The following is a 22,329-nucleotide window of genomic DNA, read 5'->3' on the forward strand; positions in this document are numbered from 1 at the left end:
TTTGTATTTTTGCCTTTTTAGTTGTACCTGTGCATACGCACAGAATTACACGCTAATAAATAACTGTTTCAATTTTCAATCGATCAAATGACAATCACCTAATGAGCCTATCAACACTCGATTGACTCGAACTTCAAAATAGCCTCTGTCGACAATAAGACCCCATTCCTCGAATCTCTTCAGCAATAAAGGCGTGGGTAGTTTGGTGGGGGGGGGGGGGCGAGTTAGTAGTGACCATGTGCATTGAGGAGTGATGACATTAGCAGCAACTAGGATCAACCTCTTTTGTTCCTTTGATCTTGCTGTCCTCGTTTTGTTTCATTTTCTAATGTCTTAGTATTAGCAAAACTGTGAATTTTATGAATATCAAAATACTATAAAGATTCTCTCAGATTTAAGTTATAATAGATAAAATCAAGCCTTGTGGGGTTTTTCATTTATTTTAGTACTAGCTTGTAACCCCATGCGTCTGCAGGGATACGCTTAAAAGATATATAATAAGATGCATAATATAATTCTATATATATAATTTAAATACTATTGATTTTATATTTTGTTAACTCTTTAAAAATTTTTGTAAGAATATTATTAAATATAAAATGTAAATTGTCCATACTTTTAAAAAAAAAAATTATTGTGAAGTACTTTTTTTTTTTACGATTAATTTATTTTAGACTCTTTGGTTTTTGTACTTAATAATTCACTTAGATGAATAATTATGATGTGGTCCCATATTTGATACCAAAATTAAGAAATAAAACTCTTTAAGAATAAATAATTTAGGATACATGACACAAAATTGGAAATTTAATTTGGGATTCTAATTTAAGTTTCTCTTAACTTCATCTATTATTATATATATAGATATATAGATGTGAGAAAATGATGAGCTAGTTTCTATCTAGTTCAAATTATGTGAGGGAAATATTTTTCTTAAAAATTTATTTTTGTAGGTACTTGATAAATATCTATTTGACACTCAATTGTCCCTCATAGTGATTTGTAGATAGTTTCACACTTTCACCCCACATAAATCTTTTTTTTTTATTAATATAAGTTTAGGTGAGGAAAGGCTATCCATACTAGGACCAGGACAAGCCACAGGCTCAGAGATGGCTTATATTGGATTTATAGATCACCCATCAAGGAGGACCGCTGACAGTGGAATTTGAACCTAAGTCTTTTTGGCAAAGCATTCGAGTCTTACCAACTGAACCACCCACACAAATTGATAATTGGTTCAAGTGATAGATTGAGCTCTAACCTGACCCATTATTACCAATTTACCATTCACCCCAACATGAGTCATCACTCCCAACTCCCAAGAGAACTGGTGTCGTTTTGGACCATGTAAAGGACACATTTTATTTTCGCAAACAAACTTGGTCATTAGCTTTTACGCAGTGTCGTTTGAGTTTGAGCACCACTACAATTTTAAAATTTTGTTTCTATTTTTTCATAGAATTACATCCAAGTCCTTCGTGGATGACCTATATATAAACAAATTTCCCATCATTTAAAAACTCAGAATTCTCTCTCTCTCTCTCTCTCTCTCTCTCTCTCTCTCTAACACGCATTGAAATTTGAAATTTGAGCGCCAAAGATGGAGGAGATGGACGAAACCGAAGCCGTACCTCAGGTCCATCCTCGACATTTTTATCCTCTCATTTGTTGCGTTTCTTTGCGTTCTGTTTGGTTGCCCAGAAAAACGAAGGAAACAAAGAGACAGAAGAAAAACGAAATTCTAGGCCGTTTGCTTTCCGGTGATTTTGATTTCAAAAACTGAAAAATTCTCATCCGAACTGAGATAAATAACACTATTAGCTTAAATTTAAGTAGAGATTCTTGTTTTCTCTCGTCCTAATTAACGAAATACTTTAAGGCTTAAAAGTTAGTAATCCTCTGTTTGGTTGCCGAGAAAATTTGAGAAAAGATCAGAAACATTAAGTTATTCATGTAAATGCATTACGCTGTTCTCATTTCTGAAAATAGAGTACACTGAACCAAACTCGACCGAGTCAAAACGTTCTGAGTAGACTCAGTTGAGTGGACTCTATAAATTTTATTAAATTCCTTTTGAATGCAGGAGGCTATAAGATTCATTACCTTGATTTCTTGAATTTCCTGCTTATTATTTTATTTTTTAAAAAAAAATTCAATTTATTTAGCATTGACAAAATGGCATATACATAAATTTTTTTAGCAAATGAGTTGATTGTATTTGGAGATATCTTCTGCTATTGTATATGCTGAAAATGCTTGACCATTTATGTGAAATTATATTCATTTCTGTATTGATGTTGTGTGAATTAACTATGCATGCTAGAACTGTGACAAATTGAAACTTGCAATAAAAGAAATATTAAAAAATGTATTCATTTTTTTGAATTATATGTATATATATTCGTATATAGATCTTCTACATTCTTGGAGCTCTTCAATTTAAACAAACCACTGGTAGTGGTTAGTGGTTACCATATATGACCTGTTATATATATTTTTGATAAATGAGAGAGAGAGAGAGAGAGAGAGAGAGAGAGAGAGAGAGAGAGTTGAGAGGTTAATTTTGATAATAACATTGGGGAAGGGACCCATGGGGGTATTTGAACTTGGACGTCTCTGTTGGAAACGCTAGGGAATGTCAATTACAAGGCTCTTGGAAAAAATTATACTAATACTCTTGTATTTTAAAATTTTTAACCACAAACTACAACAAAAAGACTACATGTTAAGCATATGTCAATTTGTATTAACATGATGGGATTTGAGAATTTACTTACTGTCTATTACCTGTGCTAATATGGTTGTTAACTCTTAAGATACATGTTCTTCTCTTGAGGAGTGGATAGTGTAAATATTTTTTAAATCTGTACCACCCACATACTATCTTTCCAAATTGATTGGTTTTTTTTGGATCTAATTGCAGGTTTACATGGCATGCATTCAACATGGTCATCGGTGAGCCTTTTCCTGCATGGAATTGTTGTGGAATAACAGAAAATAATATTTTTTTTTCTAAATCGGTGGTGTTTTTATGAAGATTAGTGACTAATGGAACCTTATTTAGATAATTGATGTACTGAGTTGATTTTAAGATTTAAAAAAAAAAGTGGTGCAGGAAATGCCAATGAGTATATGGCATACTTGACTTAAGCAACTTTATACTGTCAGGTGTGCAATTTAGGAAGACGTACGTTTACTCTGGTTATCAATGCTGGGACTTGTTTATGCAAGGCTTAACACCAGGACATTATGAGATTAATTAATCAAGCTGGATTTGGATAGGTGCTAAAACTGAATCATGGGTTAAATTCTGATGGACACATTCAGCCTTTTCTCTTAATTGTAAACTGGCATTTAGTGATGTAATGTTGGAAATAAGACATGATTATCTCTTTATGTTAGTTCTTTTGATTTTGATGAAACTTGAGAGTAAAGAAGAGGAGAAAACAAAAAACAGGAATTTTCTAGATGTATGGATCTTTCAATCCTTAGGCAGCAGACACTATAATTGATTTTTTTTGTTTTTTTAATTGAACTATGTTAGTAGTGAAATGTAGTTGTGGCTAGGGGTTTTGGTTGTGCTTCATACTTCTTACTTTTATTGAAATTGAATGGGATTTTCACTTATTTAAAAGTAAAATAAATAAATAAAAAAGAAGAAGAGATTTTATATCTACAATTATTGACTTTGCAAAATATTTGTTCCATAGTTGATTTTATGTTTACAATTATTGACTTTGCAAAATATTTGTTCCAGAGTTGGAATTTCCTATTATGATTCCAGTATTCGCCAACTTCATGTGCTGGAAGTTTGGGAAGATGGTAGCAAAGATTTTCCCTTGGTTGATTTGGGTATGAGTTTCAAGTTCTTTTTTTTTTTTTATGGGATGGATTCTATTTCTTTTAGTCTCATTTTTTTGGTATTGTGTCTCTTGATAATTGAAATAAAAAGAACTTTAGGTTGGTTTCTCCTCTCTCAAACTATCTTCACATGCAATAATTATGTTATGCATTGAATATATGCATCCTCCCTTTCATGGGCTGTGGGACCCCCACATTGTGAGAGGGAGGCAACATGTATTTGATACATGAGACACCTTCTACTTCATGTGCTGTAGTAATCTATGCTTATTTTCTGTGGGTTGAAAATATGATTTAACAATATAGCGTATGCCTTATTTTATTCTCTTTGGCTGAATCATTGGTTCAGTAAAATATCAAGCTAAGCCCGTGATCATTTACACAAGCACTAAAAGTGAAGATTCCTTTTTGTGTGCTTTACAACGTAGTGGTATGCTGCTCATCTCCTGGTTGAATTATGAAACCTGCTTGTATTCCTTGTTTTACTCTCTAAATTGATGCAGATGGAACAACTGAGGCTCCTACTGTGAAGCTTGTGAAAAGTTCAATCTTCAGTTATGAGCAAGCATGGCATAGGTATAAAAGTATTCATAAAATGTTTAATGTTGCGTTTGTGAACTTTGTAGATATCAAACTTGGCTTAATCTAATGGTAAAATGGGTATTCCAAAGTAAAGCATTTGCAGAGTGTCCCCGTAAAACATATGCCAAAGTAATTTAATTAGTGTTGTTTGGGAGCCTGGCAAAAGTGCTGTTGCATGATTCTTTCATATCGTTGAATGTTTCAAATATTACATGATGGAATTTTATCGCTAAAAACTTCAAATTGATATGATCCAGCGAAAGGAAAAAGAAAAGAAAAATCATATTGACGTGTCATATCTCTACAACAATTTAATGCAATCACACACAAACTTACCATGTTTGTGCAGTTTTCCTGTGGTGATATTACAGACTGAAACTCTATCAGCATATCTATTGATTAATACAAACTTGTATGCGTGTCATCAAAATGAATTTTATGGAGTAAAATAAAGTCTCTGAGGTTTCTAATTTGACTAATTTCTACCATACAAAGACTTTTCTAGGTCATGTCTTTTGTCAAATAGGCCATCATTTTTTTTCTCCCTTCATTTAAAGTTGATACACATGTTTATTAGCCTTCAAACCTAAAGAGTACACTGTCTAATCAGAAATCTCATTAGGCCTTTTCTTTTGATGAGTATTAGCCCCTTCCAACACTCTTCCCATTCTTTTCATTCCCTTAGTCAATACTGATACAAGATGTTTGAGGATATTATTTGTTAATTGTTATTGGTAGTACACTATGTCTAAACTGTTCTATGTGATGCTTTTACCGTTTTGAGGAACTGGATGTTTTCTCTCTCTTCATATCCTGCTGATTCCACTCTAATTTTTTTTTCTCTTTGGGGTATTACAGATTGATATACCTTCGAGTAACAGGAATGGATGATGGATTAAACATTAAGGAGAGGGTTTGTTATGTAAGTCAAAAAGTAACATATTATCTTCTATGTAATGTTATTCTATGTTGTTTCAATTTTAAATTATTTAATGCAGAATGTGCATATCAGTTAACCCTGATTTCTGCTAGTCACATATTCTTATGTGGGTTCTGTTATGTTTCTTCCTTTCTCTTTTCTCACCCCACAGTGCTAGCAACTGCAAAACCCATCTTTGTGAAGCAACAGTCTGAATGCAGCTTATAGATCTGTTTATCCTAATCTCTACATTAAGCTTTCTTGTTCTCTCATCAACTGCAGTTGAGTTCTATGATGGACATGGGAAGTGATATTCAAGTTCGTGCAAGTGGGGGTCTTCTTGCCATATTAGAAAATGAAAGGATTGTAGATACCCTTGAAGAAAAGGAATGTGGGAATGCATCAATTACAGTGGATTCTGTGGTAGAAATTTCATTGTATCTTTTTTCGTATTGACTTTATTCATAAATTCTTAAATTTTCCTGCAATTTCCCTTCTCTTTCTTTCAAGAATGATATTTTCTGGACTCTTGGACCATGATGTACTCCTTTACAACCAGAAATAGAAACAAGTTTCTTAAACTTGATGCAGCATCTCACGAGTCATTGCAGATTTTCCAAATAGACAAACATCCTAGCCATATGGGCATTGGTCGAGCAAAAGAAGGGTAATTGATGAATAGTCTCTTTGTTGTTTCCTTGCAAAGATGACTAACATATTTTCTAATCACAGGTTCTCTGTCTTTGGCATGATGAATAAGGTTTGTAAAAGTTATTTAGTCTTTAATTTTGTGTTATCTTTGCATATTGTACTGATTATTTTGCCTGTAATTCAGTGTGTAACTCCAATGGGTAGACGTCTCTTGAGGTAAAGTTGAACAGATAAATGTTTTATGCTATGACTTCTGATGTAATTTATAACTCAATTAATAGTCTTTTTTTTTTTTTTTTTCTTCTCTCATTTTAGAAGCTGGTTTCTGAGGCCTATACTGGACCTTGAAAATTTAAACAGGCGTCTCAATGCTGTATCCTTTCATTATATAAAAGTTTGAGGACTTCCTTTGCTTAACTATCCTGAGTGGATTGAGGAAAGAACTAAAAGAGGATTAATGTAATCTGGCAGCACCATGAGATAGACTAGCTAGAACATGATTTAGCTGCAGGTCTGGAGCATGTAAGAACCAGAAAAGAGCTCTTAAAACTATTGAATTAAAGATGATTTGCCTTGGTAATAAGTAGAATAAACTTTCAGAAATATTATAATTCTTGCATTAAATTACCCTTAACTAAGCTCGTTTTCTTTAATGGGATAAAGATATCATTCTTTCTTTGCTCTGAAGATCTGATGGCTTCTTTACGTGAAACTCTGAAGTCTGTAAAGGACGTTCCTCACATACTCAAGGTACAATAATATCTGTCCTTCACACTTACTCTGCCCTTTTTTTAATAGGTAAGTTACACATACACCTAGTGGGTCTTGAATCCACTAAATCACCCTCCACCTAATGTCTTTCTACAGCATTCTGTATTATTTCTCCTCTAAAATGATGATTTACATCTGTATTTTGTAGTTACATTTACAGCAGGGTCTGTTAGCGACTTAGCGGTTGAAATCTGATACATAAAAACTTTTCATACTGTTAGCACTTTGCAGATTATAGTTGCCTACGGTCTTGATTAAGAAACTTTAACCAATCTTGAAAAATTACCACATCATTCCTTTTTTTTACCGTAACTATTAAAAACTTAGATGCTGGCTTGGCATATATGTCACACTATAAAAATATCATAGTTTGACAAACATTTTCCAAGATGTGGTTGGCATTAATGATAATTCTGATTGTTCTTGTCATAGGCCTTTTAGAAAAATGATTGACTTATATTACAGTGTCTCTTTTGCATCTGTATTTCTTGAGTTCTATAATTTTGAAGTATTTAATTTGTTTGTGGAAGAAATTCAATGCTCCAAGCTCTGTATGTTCCTGTAGTGACTGGATAGCTTTTCTAAAGGTATGTTAGTTCAATGTGTTATGCTCTCAAATCTTAATCCTCTCTTATTTAACAAGTATATATAAGTTCTTGAAAGTTGAGATAAGGATGTATTCTGGCTGGAAGCTTGTTGCCCTTATTAACTTTAGTATGTAGATTTAAGGCAAAAAAACCTGGGAGAGTGTCATGGCTTGGTTGTAAGCAATGGACTCCTGCACAAAAATAAAAAGAAGAAGAGATATAATTATTTGAGAAGTGCTCCTCTATTGAGCTCAAGATATGCAGTCATATCTGTCTAGATGACGAACAAGATATAACTGAGTCGCCAATATGAAAGGGATCTTCATGTCATTTTTACTAAAACATGCCACACTCTTATGGGTTATTAGTCTGCTGGAAGCAAGTCTTGCCTCTACATAGACAAGTAGAAAATTTCATTCTCTGTTTACTTCAAAGCTTGCTAAGAATCCTACTGTTTGTGGACAAAAGATACATTCATCACTCATTTCTTCCCACTGTCATTTCTAGATAAATTTTACATTCTATTTGCTTAACTTAGTATTTAGAGAAAATGGAGAGTAGGAAATAAAAAAGGTGAAAACTGTATAACTTTTGTTATGTGGAAAGTGGAGGAACAACAAAGGAAGAATGGAAGTTTTAGTTACTTTTTGTTCTGTGCCTCTTCTACTTTCAAATTTCAAATTTTGATAGATAATTTTGGGGATGGGTGGAAATTTAAGTTCTTTCTTTCTTTTCATTTGCCTCTTATATAATGAACCAAACAGTGCAAATGAAGAGAAATTTGAAAATATGGTGATCCTAACAAAGTGTTTGTTCATAGGCTCTTCTCACCTTGTAAGATTGCTGGGTGAAATTGTGAAAATCATTAGCTATTCTAGTGCTACAAGTATACCATTATTTTAAAAGAGTTATTTTGTATCCCATGATGATACCTTTCAGTTGGTGGGTTGATTCTATAGAAAATAAAAGTCTTTTTGAAGAACCAAAAGATATTTATTTAGGTTTCATATCATAGATTTAATAATGCTAATATTTGACCCTTAAGCCACACTATTCTTGTGGATAAGTTATCCTTTATATGCAGTGCTGATAAAACAGCTTTGCTTCTTCTTCTTTTGGTTTTAAACAGTGTGATCCTTTGATAGAAATTCTAAATAACATTGCCAATAAAAAAGAATAGAACTTTGGACAATCCTGTGTCAGAATTTCTTATAAATCTCTCTTCTTCTTCTTTTTTTAATCTTGTAGAGTGTTTGCTCACTCTTGCATGTGAACAAGATCTTTGGAGTAGGGATTTCTGAAAGTCTAAGAGAGCATGTGAAGCAATTGAACTTGGACATTGTTGAGGAGGTATTAAACTAGTTCCATCAACTGCATTATCCGTTAGTGTATATTATATGTTTTTTATGTGGCTGCTTTGGATGTGCTCCTCAGCCCCAACCCCCAACCCAAAAAAAAAATTATTCTCTGTGTGTGTATGTAAATGTGTAATTTTGTTGCAGGCTACTTCATGCATTACAACAGAGCTGGCTTACGTCTATGAATTGGTTAGTCTATATTACATCCTCACTATTTTGCTACAGTCAGATACCATTGGTATTGACGCTTGTGTGTGTTTCTTTTTTTCTGAAAGTTGTCAATCATTTGACTGGTTCCCTCCTCCTCTTCTACTTTTGCTGGTCTTATCCTTACATATAACAATGTCTTTTGTAGGTAATTGGTGTTCTTGATGTCAATAGAAGTAAAGAGAAGGGATATGAGACAATAGTGAAAGAGGGTTTCTGTGATGAGGTTAGATCCTTGTCTTGTCAGGCATAAGCACACTTACTTATTGGAATAAGTAAAAAATAAACTCATTTGATCCATCCACTCTGTCCAATTGGAATGGAAAGTATAGAAGCCTTGCCATCGAATTTGATACTGAGATGATGGATTTTTTTTTCTCTCTTTAAACTTTCATCCTTCAGCATCAAATGGTTTTCATTTATCTTTACCACACTAACATCCCAAATTTTCTTGGCAAATAATTCTTTTTGTTTACATATAGTTGGATGAGTTGAGGCAAATATATGAGGAATTACCAGAGTTTCTGGAACAGGTGCCTTTATGCTTTTATGCATCAACTGAGAGTAAGAGAGTCAAGTCTACAAATACCTTGTTTTAACCATACTACTACTGTCTAGCAGGTGTCATCATTTGAACTTGCACAACTTCCTCATATATCTAAAGACAAGCTTGTTCCTTGTATTGTTTATATACAACAAATAGGTTAGTTTGCGTATTTTAAGAATTTTATATTAGAATTTTTCAAGGATGATAAAATTTCTGTATATATTTTCCTATGATTGCATTTTGTTTGTTAGATTCAATATTAGTGCTCTCTAATTTCTTTCCTGCACTTTTATTTGTTATCCTTCTTCTTGTCTATCAGATAGTCAGTAGATGATGTAGCTTTAGTTTGAAATTGAATTATTGTCTCTCATATCTTAGTCACTAAATGATGAGAATTGACTCATGGTATTCATTGTTGCATTATCATCAAATTCCTGTTAATGCGTCAAGAACATTTTAGATAGCTGTAGGGATGACTAAAGAATCAGGATTTTATAAGGCATTGAAGCGCACATTATCTACTGTTCAACCCAATGGGGGTTGAACTTGAATCTAGCTGAATGCCCCAAACTTTAAGGTCTCTCTATTTCCTTTAAAAATGGCCTCTACAATAATACTAAATAACATGGTAATGATCCAAAAGATTTTCTTTGTGATAATGCAACTTTAAATGATACGATGGCTACAACTTTTACACACATATGCAGTTCACACAGACACATGAATGACAAATATAAGGATATATGGAACTACCAATTTTATTTACAGTGTTACATTTAAATTTCATCCACTCAAGATTCCTTGCATTCCAAAGCCTAAAACAACCTGATTTCTTTTGCTTTATAGAAACTACATTATTTAGAGCCTCTAATAAAATAATATGGAATTATGGGTGCATTTCCATGATGTTTATCTTGATTCCAAGTTGTTCTTTATCTAGTACAATGCCATTTTAAATTTCATGACAGATTGTGATTTACTTACCAGCTTTAAGTTAATTACCATATCTTATGAATGCCTGTTGATTTTTCATTTGGTTCATTTCTAGGATACCTGATGTGCTTTTTTGAAGAAAAACTTGATGAAATCACACTAGAGAAACTTCAAGATTTTGAATTTGCAGTAAGTTGAAGCTTCAATTAATTAAATTGAATTAGTTTGTTAGCATGCGTGAACTAAAGATGTAGCTGTCAAATGTAGTTCTCTGATGTGGATGGAGAGACAAACAGATTCTTTTATCGTACCCCAAAGACACGAGAATTGGATAATCTTCTTGGAGATATCTATCATAAAATCCTAGGTTTGTGCTATAAACTGATCTTCTGTTAAATACTCATAGTTTCTTGGAGTTTTACATTGATTATAGCATATGCTTGGGATAATGCATGCCAGTGACCTTTAGGTCAGCTGAGACCTTGTGTTTCCAACAAAAGTGTCCAGGGTTGGAATCCCTTCTCCCCACATAAAATGTATGAAAAAAATAATTAGGATAGTGCTTGTTGTTTGGTATTTTGAAAAAGTGTGTAGTTTCATAATCTGAGAACTGTACTCTGATCTGTACTAGAATAGACATTGAGAATAGTTAGAGAACCTGTTCTAGTCGTTCTAATTATAATTCTTAGATTGTGCTCAATATCTAATTGTTTCTCAAATTTTCATTGCTCTAATTTATTGTTGAAGATTAGGAGAGGGTATATAATTTGACAATTATCTACAATCTGACACTAAGAGCATTGCTTGAGCCCTCGTTTTACTAGTTCTGAGTGTAATGCTTGATGGGTTGACTATGTCGTATCTAACCTATTTTACAATTTTTTTTATCTGAATTTATCGTTGAAGATATGGAGAGGGTTATTACTAGAGATTTGGTCACACATATACTTCTATTCTCAACCCATTTGCTTAAGGCTGTCAATTTTGCAGCTGAACTTGATTGGTGAGAATCCTTTCAACAAGTGCTCCTCTGTCTCTCTTGTGAAAAGATACTATCTGTTATTTTTCTCTCTTAATACTTATGAATAACTGTTTTATTTCAGCTTTTTGTCGTTGGCTTTTGTTGCTCATCAGAACAATTATGTTAGGCCTACTTTAACGACAGAATGTTTGCTTGATATACAAAATGGAAGGTGAGAGCTGTCTGGATTTATTGCATATTCTGTGATCCCTTCAGAAAATTGAAATTTACCAATGCATTAGTAACAAATGTTAACACCATTACCAGACATGTTCTGCAGGAAATGACAGTAGATACATTTATTCCCAATGATACAAAGATTCTTGATGATGGTAAATGGAAGATACATTCAATCATAGCACATCAAATGAATGTATGCTTCTTAGCATTTTTCTTATGAAAATTTCAATTTTGTATTGTTTCAGGAAGAATTCATATCATCACTGGACCTAATTATTCAGGGAAAAGTATCTATATAAAGCAGGTCAGTCAATATTTTTTGTTTCATTTCAAGAGACAATCCATCCCCTTTTTGGTGTAGCATATTTTCAGTGACAAATAGATTTTACGCTATCTACCTAGCCGTGTCAATCTACTGATAATATTTACATGTAGTTCATGCACTTTTGTTTTGGTGTACAAATCCATAATTCTTTTAAAAATCCTTCTCTAGAGTAAAAAATTAATTTTTATTGCTTTTAAACATGTTTAAATTCCTTTTATAGCTCGGACTATTTAAGCTAGTGCCATCTATGTAACAATAACATTTCATTGTTATCATCCTAATTGTTCCTTGCTGAAACACCTGCACATTTATGTTTGAAAAACCATTTTGGGTGTTGACAAATGACAACTCTGTTGAGCTTAGATTGATTTTGAGGTGAATTTCTTACTGATACCCTATTCTTTGACACATAGGTGGGCGTTGAATGTTGATGTTGTAATTATAGTGCACTATAATATTGAAAATTTATTTTTCCAGGTAGCTTTAATTGTTTTCCTTTCCCACATCGGAAGTTTTGTCCCAGCAGATGCTGCAACTGTGGGTTTGACTGATAGGTTTGACCTCCATATTTCCAATATCTTTCTTCAAACAGCAGTTATACAATAATGTATCATTGATTTTTCCAACCACAGCCCTATGGTAACAGGATATTCTGTGCAATGGGAAGCAAGCTTTTGGCTGCTGAGCAGTCAACATTTATGATTGATCTACATCAAGTAGGGATGATGCTAAGGTATACCAAAATGTGGGTGGTTAGATATTTTCAAAAACTCATTAAAAAAAAAATTCCAAAAAAAGAGCTTCAAACTACTAAACAAATGGGCCATGATTTATAGCGACTGCATCTCATGTTCCTTGGTATTTTGGACTTTGCCAAATTGTGTAATAATCTAATAAACCATCGTTGGGAAAGGAGGTGATTCAGACTGCCCGAATGTTCAAAAAGATTTTCTAAATGTTCAAAAAGATGGAAGCTCCGGTATTAGGAGTAATATTTCAGCGAAAGAACTTTAAATATTCTTCTTTCTTTTTATATTGCTGATGTTTGAAAAATTTACAGGCATGCAACTTCAAGATCTCTGTGTCTATTGGATGAATTTGGTAAAGGTACTCTTACAGAAGGTTAGTCTCTGCAAGAGAAATACACGTTCTATTTCTTGGATATGCTATGTCAGTAGTAATTGGATTATTGCAGATGTTATGCATTGCATAAATGTTAGTATTATTTCAGATGGCATTGGCTTGCTTGGTGGAACCATAAATCACTTTGTCACATGTGATGACCCCCCAAAGGTTGGAAGTTCTTCTCTTTCTGGCCATAAGAATAGCATGCTAATTATAATTTTGATGTGGTTGGGAGCATGGGGAGAGAAGCATTCACTTTGATTTTCCATGTTTCTTACAGGGCCAGGTTCCCAACTGCCTCAAACTATTATTTTTCTTTTCTCCCCCTTTTCTTTCCTCAGAACTAGTTAGATCCTTTTGATGAGATTAATTTCTGTTTAACATTACCGTCGAGACCATTTTATTTTAACAAGTTAATGGTTTCCATGCATGAATTTGGTGATTGTTTGGATATTATTTTCCGAATGTTCTTATGTTTTCAAACAATGGAATTAACTTTCCATGTAATAGCCACTAAAAATAGCGAATATTTCTCAGAGAAATTGAGCAAGCACTACATCTAGCTTTAGTCCAACAATGCTATATTATTTTGCAGGTTCTGGTGTGCACTCATTTGACTGAGTTACTGGATAAGAGTTGCCTACCGAAGGTTATGGCTATGTAGCTTTATTAGCTCAGTTATTCACACTTTCAGTCTGGTTATCATGAGAGTTTTGATTAAATATATATTGTTTAATAACAAATTTCAGTCAGAGATGCTCAACTTTTACACCATGAGTGTGCTGAGGCCTGACAACAATTCTACAGATATTGAAGATATTGTAATTTTATATCGGTATATTTTCCTTGCTTTTTGCATTGCATTTCTGTAATGAGAATGTGATCCACGACCATTGTTGGGATGGTGGAGTTTATTAGTTACTACCAAATTTATTTATGTGGGCCTCCATTAGTCCCATTTCTTCTGGTGAGCAATTACTCATGATGTTGGGAAAACATATATTGTCCCTTCAATTTGCTTTACTAAATATTTCTAGAGCCCAAATCTTGTTTGTCCTTGGGAATTTTTTATGGAAAGTGTTTTTGGAACAAATGCATCAATAAAACTTCTTATTATGTTCAATTATTCCAATAATATGGTCCATCATGATCTCTTAACTGCTCAACATGCATCAGTATGGTGCTGTTTATTCAAGTACAGTAATTTGCAGCTGTGGATTTATGAATAATAATATCAGTAGGCAGTCTTTGTGTCTCCATCTCTTTGTGCAATGCATGTGTTGTAATTTCTCATTGGTAGTTGCACGTAAAATGCTATATATATTTCTAAATTCTTGGTTTTTATTGCTCACAGGCTTGTTCCCGGACATGCACTTCTTAGCTATGGTGAGTATAAAATTGCTTCTCTAAGTTGGGGGTTCCTCCCTAAAATTAATACTGGAAATCACTCATGGAAGTTTACGTCCTGCAGGGCTGCATTGTGCGCTGCTTGCTGGTACATCTAAAACATCATGGAACTTAAGTTATGTAGGATTCAGAAAAACAAAAAGGGAAAAATCATTAGTTTCTTCTGTTTTTGTATTCTATGGTGGTTGTTTTATGGGTAAATGCAAAATATGGTTTCAGAATTTAGCTAATAAACACATTTATGTGGGTCTCAAGTCTCAACTAATCTTTGAGTACCTACTGTGGGTGATTAGATATGCAGATTAAACTATTCCAGAATTTGCCAGATTAATTATAGATGAAATCATGAAATCAGAATTAGAACATCTTGCTTATTAAAACTGGAATGCTTGAACATAAATAGCGTTAACAATCTCATTGTGAAAGTGGGGCCAGATTTAAGCAATAAACAAAACGTCTTCTATGTGCTGCTTTACTAACTGCTTTGAGTTTTCCAATGGAACCGATTTTTTGATTTTGTAGGTGTCCTTGAGGAAGTTATTCAGAGAGCAGCATTTGTGTTGGATGCTCTTGGAAATGATAAACATGTTGAGCGATTGTGCAATGAGAATATATCAAGCCAAGATCAGCAATACAAGGTGTTAAAGGGGATTAATCTTAGATATGGCATATGGGAATCTGCGTTCCTGTCATTATATATACAATTTTCTTTTTATTTTTGATTTTTATAATTTTTGGGAGCTAAATGCAGGATGCAGTGGACAAGATGTTGGCGTTTGATGTTTACAAGGGGGACCTCAACCTTTTCTTTCAGGATATATTTCCATCTGAGTCTTAAAGACATTGAAGGTATCCTTTTCCACTATTATATTCTCCACGGGAACATGAATCTATGTCATCATATTCTATGGATACTTGTATTTGGCTTGTTATTCTCCAGAAAATTCAGGTTTAGTTTACAGATATGACATGGTAAATATGGAAAATTTGGGACCAAAAGTTGGGTCTCAGCTGTCAGTATTAGATATCACCATGCTAACGTGGACTACATTATCATTTTGGCTGTGACACAGATTGCAAATTATCAGATTAAAGAAAATAGATGAGAGGAACAGAGGATACGCATAATGCATGCCATTGCCCCTACTATTGCATAATGTATAAACTTTTGATTTTGGCTATAGTTGTATCCTTGAAATATGTATAAAAAAACCTAAGCCCTCAAATTTTTTTTTTTTTTTTTTTTTCAGATTTCTTTTTTCTACTAGGCTACGCAATAAGTTGTAGTTTTCATCCAGCCAAATGGCTACAGCACTTGATGAATTATGTATTGCTCTTTGATAATTTAGGCCCCTGTGAGAATCTCACGCTTCTGCACCATGCATGTAGCTTTTCATAGGGGCTTTTTGGGTTGCTGGGCCTAAACTGCAATTAGCTGTTTCACATTCATGGGGAATGTGTATTGTGAAGAACCCTCAAAAATGTCATCTAGAAGGATGCGATGAGCTGCCTCTGTAGGATGGTATAAATCCCAAAAGACATGATCTCTTCTGTTGGAGCAATATTTTGCAATCGGCAGGCAAGCAACCTTGGCATTAAGATTCCCTAGCCCGCAGCATGCAGCTTTAACCTCTGCAAATCCTGAAATGAAATAGGCAAATAGGTTCATAAACATATTAACAGGGAAAGGAACAAAGGCAGAAATGTGATATACCAAAAAAATAAGTATTTCTGAAACAAATTTGAGAAACCGAACTACTTTTCCAGAGTGATAAGTATTTTTAGTCAAAGTGACATAATTTTTGCTTCATTTCTCAGAAGGGAAAAGAACAGTTATGTACCATAAGCTGTTGGATTCTGAATGAGGCTTAGCAAGACACTGTATGTATCAAAGTAGGAATAGTTAATGTCCTTGAACTCTGATTTCAATTTTTTCAACATTGACTTAAGGCCTTCATTGTATTTGACAGACCAGTAGTTTGTCTCTTCACTGCATTCTTCCGTTTTGTTCTGATACCTTTGTGAAGGGCAGCAGCCGATTGGCCCAATCCCAGTAATCACAAATTTGCGTGCACCACCATTGTAGATACGCTGTTAAATATTAAAAGAAAAAAAAAAGAAAAAAACGGTGAGAAAATGGTTAAAAAATAAAGTTTATCATATACTTGACATGCACATGACGTGAAGGAATTTAGTCGAGCTAATAAATTCTTACTAATATCTTTTTTTTTTTTTTTAAGTGATATACCAAAAAGCTAGCTTCTCCATACCAGTTGAAAAGATTGTTGGGCTTGAACTAGAGGTATCAAAATCTCTTCAGAAAATTATATTGTCAACTGTGAAGCAGCCCAAGAAAACAAAAACAAAATTCCCTACTTATATGTATTACCTGTAACTGAACTTTTAGTGTGGTAGCCATCAAGTCCACGTACTGCTGTGGTGTGTTCTTCTTGCGAAGATCAGAAGAGTCGAAGTAGCCAAAGATATCATTGCTTCCAATGACAACGGCAATAAGAGATTTGGATAAAAGCTTTTGTGCACCAGAGGATCCTAGCTGTTGATTCAAGGCTTCAATCACTGTTGAATAGTAGTCGACTTGTTTTGTCAAAGGAAGTGACTGACGCTGTAAAGTTAAAGAAACACGCACAGAAGTATCGTCAGCGGGGATAGCTCAGTTGGGAGAGCGTCAGACTGAAGATCTGAAGGTCGCGTGTTCGATCCACGCTCACCGCATTTTTTTATTCTTTTTTTTTATCTTGTGCTTTTAGTTCTTTGCTTTGTAAATACATGGGCCATTTTCTACGAGCTCAACTTGGGCCCACCCATATTTTTGTATTTTTCTTTAAAATTACGCAATTATGGGAATGGGGATTTTTTTTTTCAAGGAGTAGTGCACAAGAAAAAGGAAAAGGTAGTTTTTGTTTTTGTTTCACTTACATATCGTTCATCTTTGCCATCAAAGATTCCAGCACCTCCAGATGCAAAGCTAACACCAGTTAAAAATGACCCATTCTTGGATGCCAATGATAGATATGGGGGTGAAGTTGGCAGACCCACTTTCTCAGCTGCTCACAAATTTTATTTATGTTAAATTTGATATTTTGATAAACCAAATAATATTAGCATGTGCACCTCTATTAGTAATGAATATGATAATCTCATTTTAGGGGAAAAAAAAGAAGATAATCCCATATTGTAATAACAGGCAATGAATATGTGTATGTTCATATAGGTTTCAAATGCTGTCAATTCTTGGAAAAAGTTTTATGACACAAAAAGGAAGAAGAAGAAAGGAGTCAATTAATGATACACAAAAGGGTAAAGATGTGTAATCACATGGGAAAAGAAAAAAAAACTCCCAAAAGGGAAAAAGTGTATACTTTCCAGAGTAGTACAAAGATGTAATCGCATTCAGATTTCAGAGTTAGAATTGATGCACCAGAAAGTTTAACTTTAGAAAACAAGTACGAACTAGCAAACTGGCTTCTCAAAAAAAGCAAAACTAGGGACTAACCATTTACCAAAAAAAAAACCATTTACCAAAAAAAAAAAAACTCTAGTGTCTAACCGCCAAATTGGTGGTGGCCATTTTGCTTTTGGAATTTCAATTAACTAAAAAGATGCACCCAATCAGAAAATCTTGGAACGATTATTAACTTTTGACCACCCCTTTTACGTAAACTAATGAAATTGCTCCTTTATTCCATTGTGTGATTGATATTCGTTTTCCTTTCCGTCCAAGTGTTTGCTTCTTTTTCTTTCTACTTTCTCCTCTAATAGAGATGCCAAGTCACTAACACTTATATTCATGAATCATGACCATGAGTTAGCTAATTGTCACGGCAGTTTTGAAAATGACTGTTTTAGTTATCAATAATGTTGTTTGTATTTTTTTTTAAATGTGTGTGAAAAAATGTGTAATATTGTTTAAATACTGAAAATATGTTGTTAAACTACCTTACTAAACGGGTCCAAGTGTGTCCGGTACAAAAACATGTTTGATAGATGGTGTTGGTACTCGGTACACACACACACATACATACATACATACACATATATATAAATATATATATATATATATATATATATATATATATATATATATATGTATATATATGATTTGATCCTTTGTGAATATAGATGGAAGAAACTATCTCAGCACACGAAACCTGACACTATATGTGAGGCCAAGGGTTCTAATAGCCATATTTCTTATAAATTCTCTCACTGTCTTCCTATATTTGTTGTAATTATTGTAAATTTTCTTTCTTATAAGCATCAATCAAGGGATAGAAATTATTAATAGAGCATGCATTCGTTGCATATATTATTTTGAATTAATATTAAATTAGTTATAGTCAATTTATTTATTTATATATATCTTTTTATGTGAATTCAATTATATATATTTTTATGTGAATTAAATTTTATTTAAATATATATTATATATATGATAAAATCCAATTAATTCATTTTAAATTTATTAGACAGGATTTAAGATATTCAATAATATTATCTTAAAAACTCTAGAAGATCATACATGCACATACACAAACATGATATCTCTCTCTCACACAAACACAAAATACTTAAATACACAGACACAAAATACAGATTAAACTCATAAAAAAAAAAAAATCGGAAGTTCAAGGAAATTAAGGATAGTAAAGAACGTATTGACTATAAAATGGGTTGGAATTTTGGGCAATAACTATAGAGACTTGGGAGGAACTTTATAACTTAATTAAATATGATAGCATAAATTTATGGTGTTCAAGATGTTTGGATAAACTTACCAAGGAAATCCGCAGCATTCTTGCCATTAGTAAACCTTCCAGTTGGTTTTTTGGTGGGAAAGTCGATGCCGTTGTGTGGAAAATCAGCTTTGGCAAGTGAAAGCTTTAGGTAGTTGTTGTTTCCAACATCTACAAGAGAATCCCCAAACACAAATACGGCTGGAACCATCTGAGCCTCCAAGAAATTGAAGCTCAAAATAAAGGAAGAGAGAAAGAGAAGCAAAACATTGTGAGCCATTGTATGAGTGCAACAGAACTCTGTGTCTCTCTCTCCCAAATTAATTTTGGTAGGTGCTAATGCTATGTGGGGGCAGAGAATTGTTGGGTTTTATAGAGGGAGTAAAGTTAATGATGCGTACATTTTTGTGTGTGAAAACAAGACAGTAAAGACTACTTGGTATTATTCTGTTATTAAAAGATAGAAGACATCAAAGACTACTTGAGCAAAAGTACTCAAGAAACATTCAACTCATTACACATGGCACTTTAAAAAAGAACATTCCTTTAACTTTTCCTAATATTTAAAATGTATACGTATTTTAAGTAGATTAAATTTCAGTCTTTTTCGGTAATGATATTCTTACTCCAGTCATCTCTGATTGTGTGACAAAAAATCCGCATACTTAGAAAGCACTCCCATACCATCCCATGCAGACACAAACCATAAATTAAGATTTGGTTTTACAGTTTTTTTTTTTAATGGATGGTTCAGTACATGTGATTGCATGTTCGGAATGTATAAAAATGAGTCCAATTCAAGAAAAATGTAGACACAGATTATCGGATTTTTAAGGTTTAACATAATAGTAGGTCCCAGTCAGACCCACCACACACAGCACGCTACTGGGCTCGGTATCAATCTTCTACTTTTTTTTGATACTTTGTCGTAGTAACTTGCATGGTTGTGTGATAATTTTGGATGTCACAGCTCACATGTCTGGTCCAGAGAGCATGCTGTCATACTGCACTGTGCCACATTCCACATACTGACATACTCGACCGACTTCTACTGTTTAAAAAAAAAAAAAAATTCAACCTACCTCTAATAATTGTGCAGAGCAAACACTAATTCAATTCAATTCAATTTTGGTGGAGGCCCACGACTTTTATTTAACTGTAAAAAGTTTTATTAGTTGAGTTAATTAAAATTTACTATCGTCATCTATTTTCTATTGCACAAAGTTCTCTTCTAAAAAGCACCATTCAAATTAAAAAACACCTTTTATTGTTAAATTATATTTTCTTATTATATTTTCAATACTTGGAGAATTTTAAGAAGATAAAAAATCAATAACTATGTTATTATTTTTAATATAAAAAACTATGTTATTAATCAAATTTTTAAATTTGATTTTTTTGTAATATTAAATTATGCATAAAAATACGTTTAATTTATAGATTGAATAGTAATTAACATCCGATTTAAATGAAATTTGACATGCATGTCATTTAACAGTTAAAATTTAAAATACATATCTTTTAAATGGGAGTTTGAAGGGCTTCCTTATCTTTCTCTTTTTTCCCTTATTGTATAGTTCTGTACGACTTTTTTTTTTTTTTTTTTCCTTAAATCATTGGGCTTGGAATCCAAGTTTTTGTTTGTTTTTTTTTCCCCTCAAGTTGCATGATTTAACAATAGTTTAAAGCAAATTTAAATTCTATTCAAACTAAAAGTCTATTACAAAAAATTTCTAAACTTGAATCCCACACAACTCACGTTTTTATTTTTGTTTTTTTTCCTTAAGTTGCATCTTATTAAATTAATGTTTTATTAAGATATTAAGCTACAAAGCTCTTGACTAAGGGTTAAGATTTAAAAATAATTTAATTTAGATAAAGTTTTATCATCTAAGTTTTAGAAATTTAAATTTTATTCCAACTAAAAATCTATTATCAAAGTTTTCATAACTCAATATATATTCAGCCATGGCTTTTCGATACAACCCATCTTAACTAATAAACCATCCCTATAATTAAATCCCACACAATACACCACACGTTGTTGTATTTATTATTATTATTTTTCAAAATGCAACTTATACTTATATTTTATTCTAATAAATTCATCTTACTTATTGTTTTTTACTTTTGAATTTGCATGCAAGATTTTATGCCAAATGAAGTATACTATAATGAAGCAAAACATTGGACACTCATTTAAGTTCCTGGTTCTCTTATGTAAGTTTTTATTTTTATTTTTAAAATTCTCAATTTTTGAACTCTTTTGATATGTTTTGATTTTTGGTTTTGGTTATTGTATTTAATTTGTGAGTGTGGTTATTTTTTCAATTAGACTATTACTAGCTAGGAAAAAATCAGTATTCAAGAACTATTTTGTTTATTAATATTTATACTAGCTAGGGCATAGATTAAACATAACCCAAATATGAATGATCAAACTCATTCCATATCTCATATTAAGAAATTAACACAAAATACAAAGAGAATTTTCAAATATAAAAATAGATAAAAAATTATTTAATTATTTAATCATTTATTATTACTATTTTTTTTAATAATCTAGTTTTAATAATTTTAAAATTTGAGTTTACATATGAATCTTCATCAAGTTATGCATCGCATGGAAATAATACTAGTGTGTGTGTGTGTATAACCTATTCTGATACAACCCTCCTTTATGAAATTGTTCATTTCATTCTTGAGGTGAACTCGCTTCCTCCCCCTTCAATCAGCCAGAGCTGGTGAATTCAATGACTATCTTTCATTCATCTGAAAGTGAATTGAAATACTCCTGGAATAGAGGTTTTTCCCTCAGAGGTCCTGGTAAGTGGGAGTGGAGCCAGCGCAGTTGTAGCGATGTCCGGATATGATATTTGAGAGACTATTTTCTGACGGTCAACAAACCATTAATTATAACAAATAGAAAAAACTTTTGAAACTCTTACAATTTTCTACGTCAGCACAATATTTAAATAAAATTATCATTTTATTTAAATAAAATTATTTTTGTTTAGTCCAAACTTAACAAGGAATCAAACTCTATCTCTTTAATAAGTCCAACTTAAACTCAAACTCATCATTATCATTTTTTTAAC

At 32.7% G+C, this 22,329-nt stretch overlaps 2 protein-coding genes and 1 non-coding gene across 3 annotated transcripts; 2 read left to right on the forward strand and 1 right to left on the reverse strand.

The window, feature by feature from the left end:
• The first annotated feature begins 1,603 nt into the window (after positions 1-1,603).
• On the forward strand, positions 1,604-16,072 carry LOC142640926 (DNA mismatch repair protein MSH5). Its single transcript, XM_075815245.1, has 35 exons — positions 1,604-1,639; positions 2,927-2,958; positions 3,761-3,855; positions 4,214-4,294; positions 4,368-4,440; positions 5,305-5,368; positions 5,648-5,802; positions 5,931-6,032; positions 6,098-6,125; positions 6,201-6,232; positions 6,332-6,389; positions 6,680-6,766; positions 7,318-7,374; positions 8,623-8,724; positions 8,877-8,921; positions 9,088-9,165; positions 9,422-9,472; positions 9,561-9,642; positions 10,535-10,608; positions 10,687-10,786; positions 11,326-11,422; positions 11,523-11,612; positions 11,708-11,772; positions 11,866-11,924; positions 12,423-12,499; positions 12,592-12,678; positions 13,006-13,067; positions 13,177-13,238; positions 13,666-13,719; positions 13,820-13,905; positions 14,425-14,456; positions 14,542-14,565; positions 15,000-15,115; positions 15,229-15,326; positions 15,551-16,072. The coding sequence occupies exons 1-34, from the start codon at positions 1,604-1,606 to the stop codon at positions 15,313-15,315; spliced, it is 2,430 nt and encodes an 809-aa protein (XP_075671360.1). The 3' UTR covers positions 15,316-15,326; positions 15,551-16,072.
• On the reverse strand, positions 15,729-19,591 carry LOC142640927 (GDSL esterase/lipase At5g55050-like). The gene is made up of 5 exons (XM_075815247.1): positions 19,274-19,591; positions 17,415-17,542; positions 16,867-17,100; positions 16,319-16,568; positions 15,729-16,118 (listed from the first exon to the last, which is right to left on the reverse strand). Exons 1-5 carry the CDS (start codon positions 19,509-19,511, stop codon positions 15,898-15,900), a joined length of 1,071 nt encoding a protein of 356 aa, XP_075671362.1. The 5' UTR covers positions 19,512-19,591; the 3' UTR covers positions 15,729-15,897.
• On the forward strand, positions 17,138-17,210 carry TRNAF-GAA (transfer RNA phenylalanine (anticodon GAA)). Its single transcript has one exon. It is a non-coding gene; the product is annotated as a tRNA-Phe (tRNA).
• Positions 19,592-22,329: the final 2,738 nt, after the last annotated feature.

This window comes from Castanea sativa, chromosome 6 (assembly GCF_040712315.1).
Source record: "Castanea sativa cultivar Marrone di Chiusa Pesio chromosome 6, ASM4071231v1".
Lineage (NCBI taxonomy): Eukaryota > Viridiplantae > Streptophyta > Magnoliopsida > Fagales > Fagaceae > Castanea > Castanea sativa.

What these genes read in the sequence shown, in the direction of transcription:
- LOC142640926 (XM_075815245.1), top strand. Translation starts at nt 1,604, where the DNA reads ATGGAGGAGATGGACGAAACCGAAGCCGTACCTCAG. An exon ending in CAAGTAGGGATGATGCTAAG is followed by an intron (nt 12,679 to 13,005) that starts GTATACCAAAAT and finishes AAAAATTTACAG; the next exon opens with GCATGCAACTTCAAGATCTC. An exon ending in CATGTGATGACCCCCCAAAG is followed by an intron (nt 13,239 to 13,665) that starts GTTGGAAGTTCT and finishes ATTATTTTGCAG; the next exon opens with GTTCTGGTGTGCACTCATTT.
- LOC142640927 (XM_075815247.1), bottom strand. Translation starts at nt 19,511, where the DNA reads ATGGCTCACAATGTTTTGCTTCTCTTTCTCTCTTCCTTTATTTTGAGC. An exon ending in GAATGCTGCGGATTTCCTTG is followed by an intron (nt 17,543 to 19,273) that starts GTAAGTTTATCC and finishes ATTTGTGAGCAG; the next exon opens with CTGAGAAAGTGGGTCTGCCA. An exon ending in TCAGAATCCAACAGCTTATG is followed by an intron (nt 16,119 to 16,318) that starts GTACATAACTGT and finishes ATTTCATTTCAG; the next exon opens with GATTTGCAGAGGTTAAAGCT.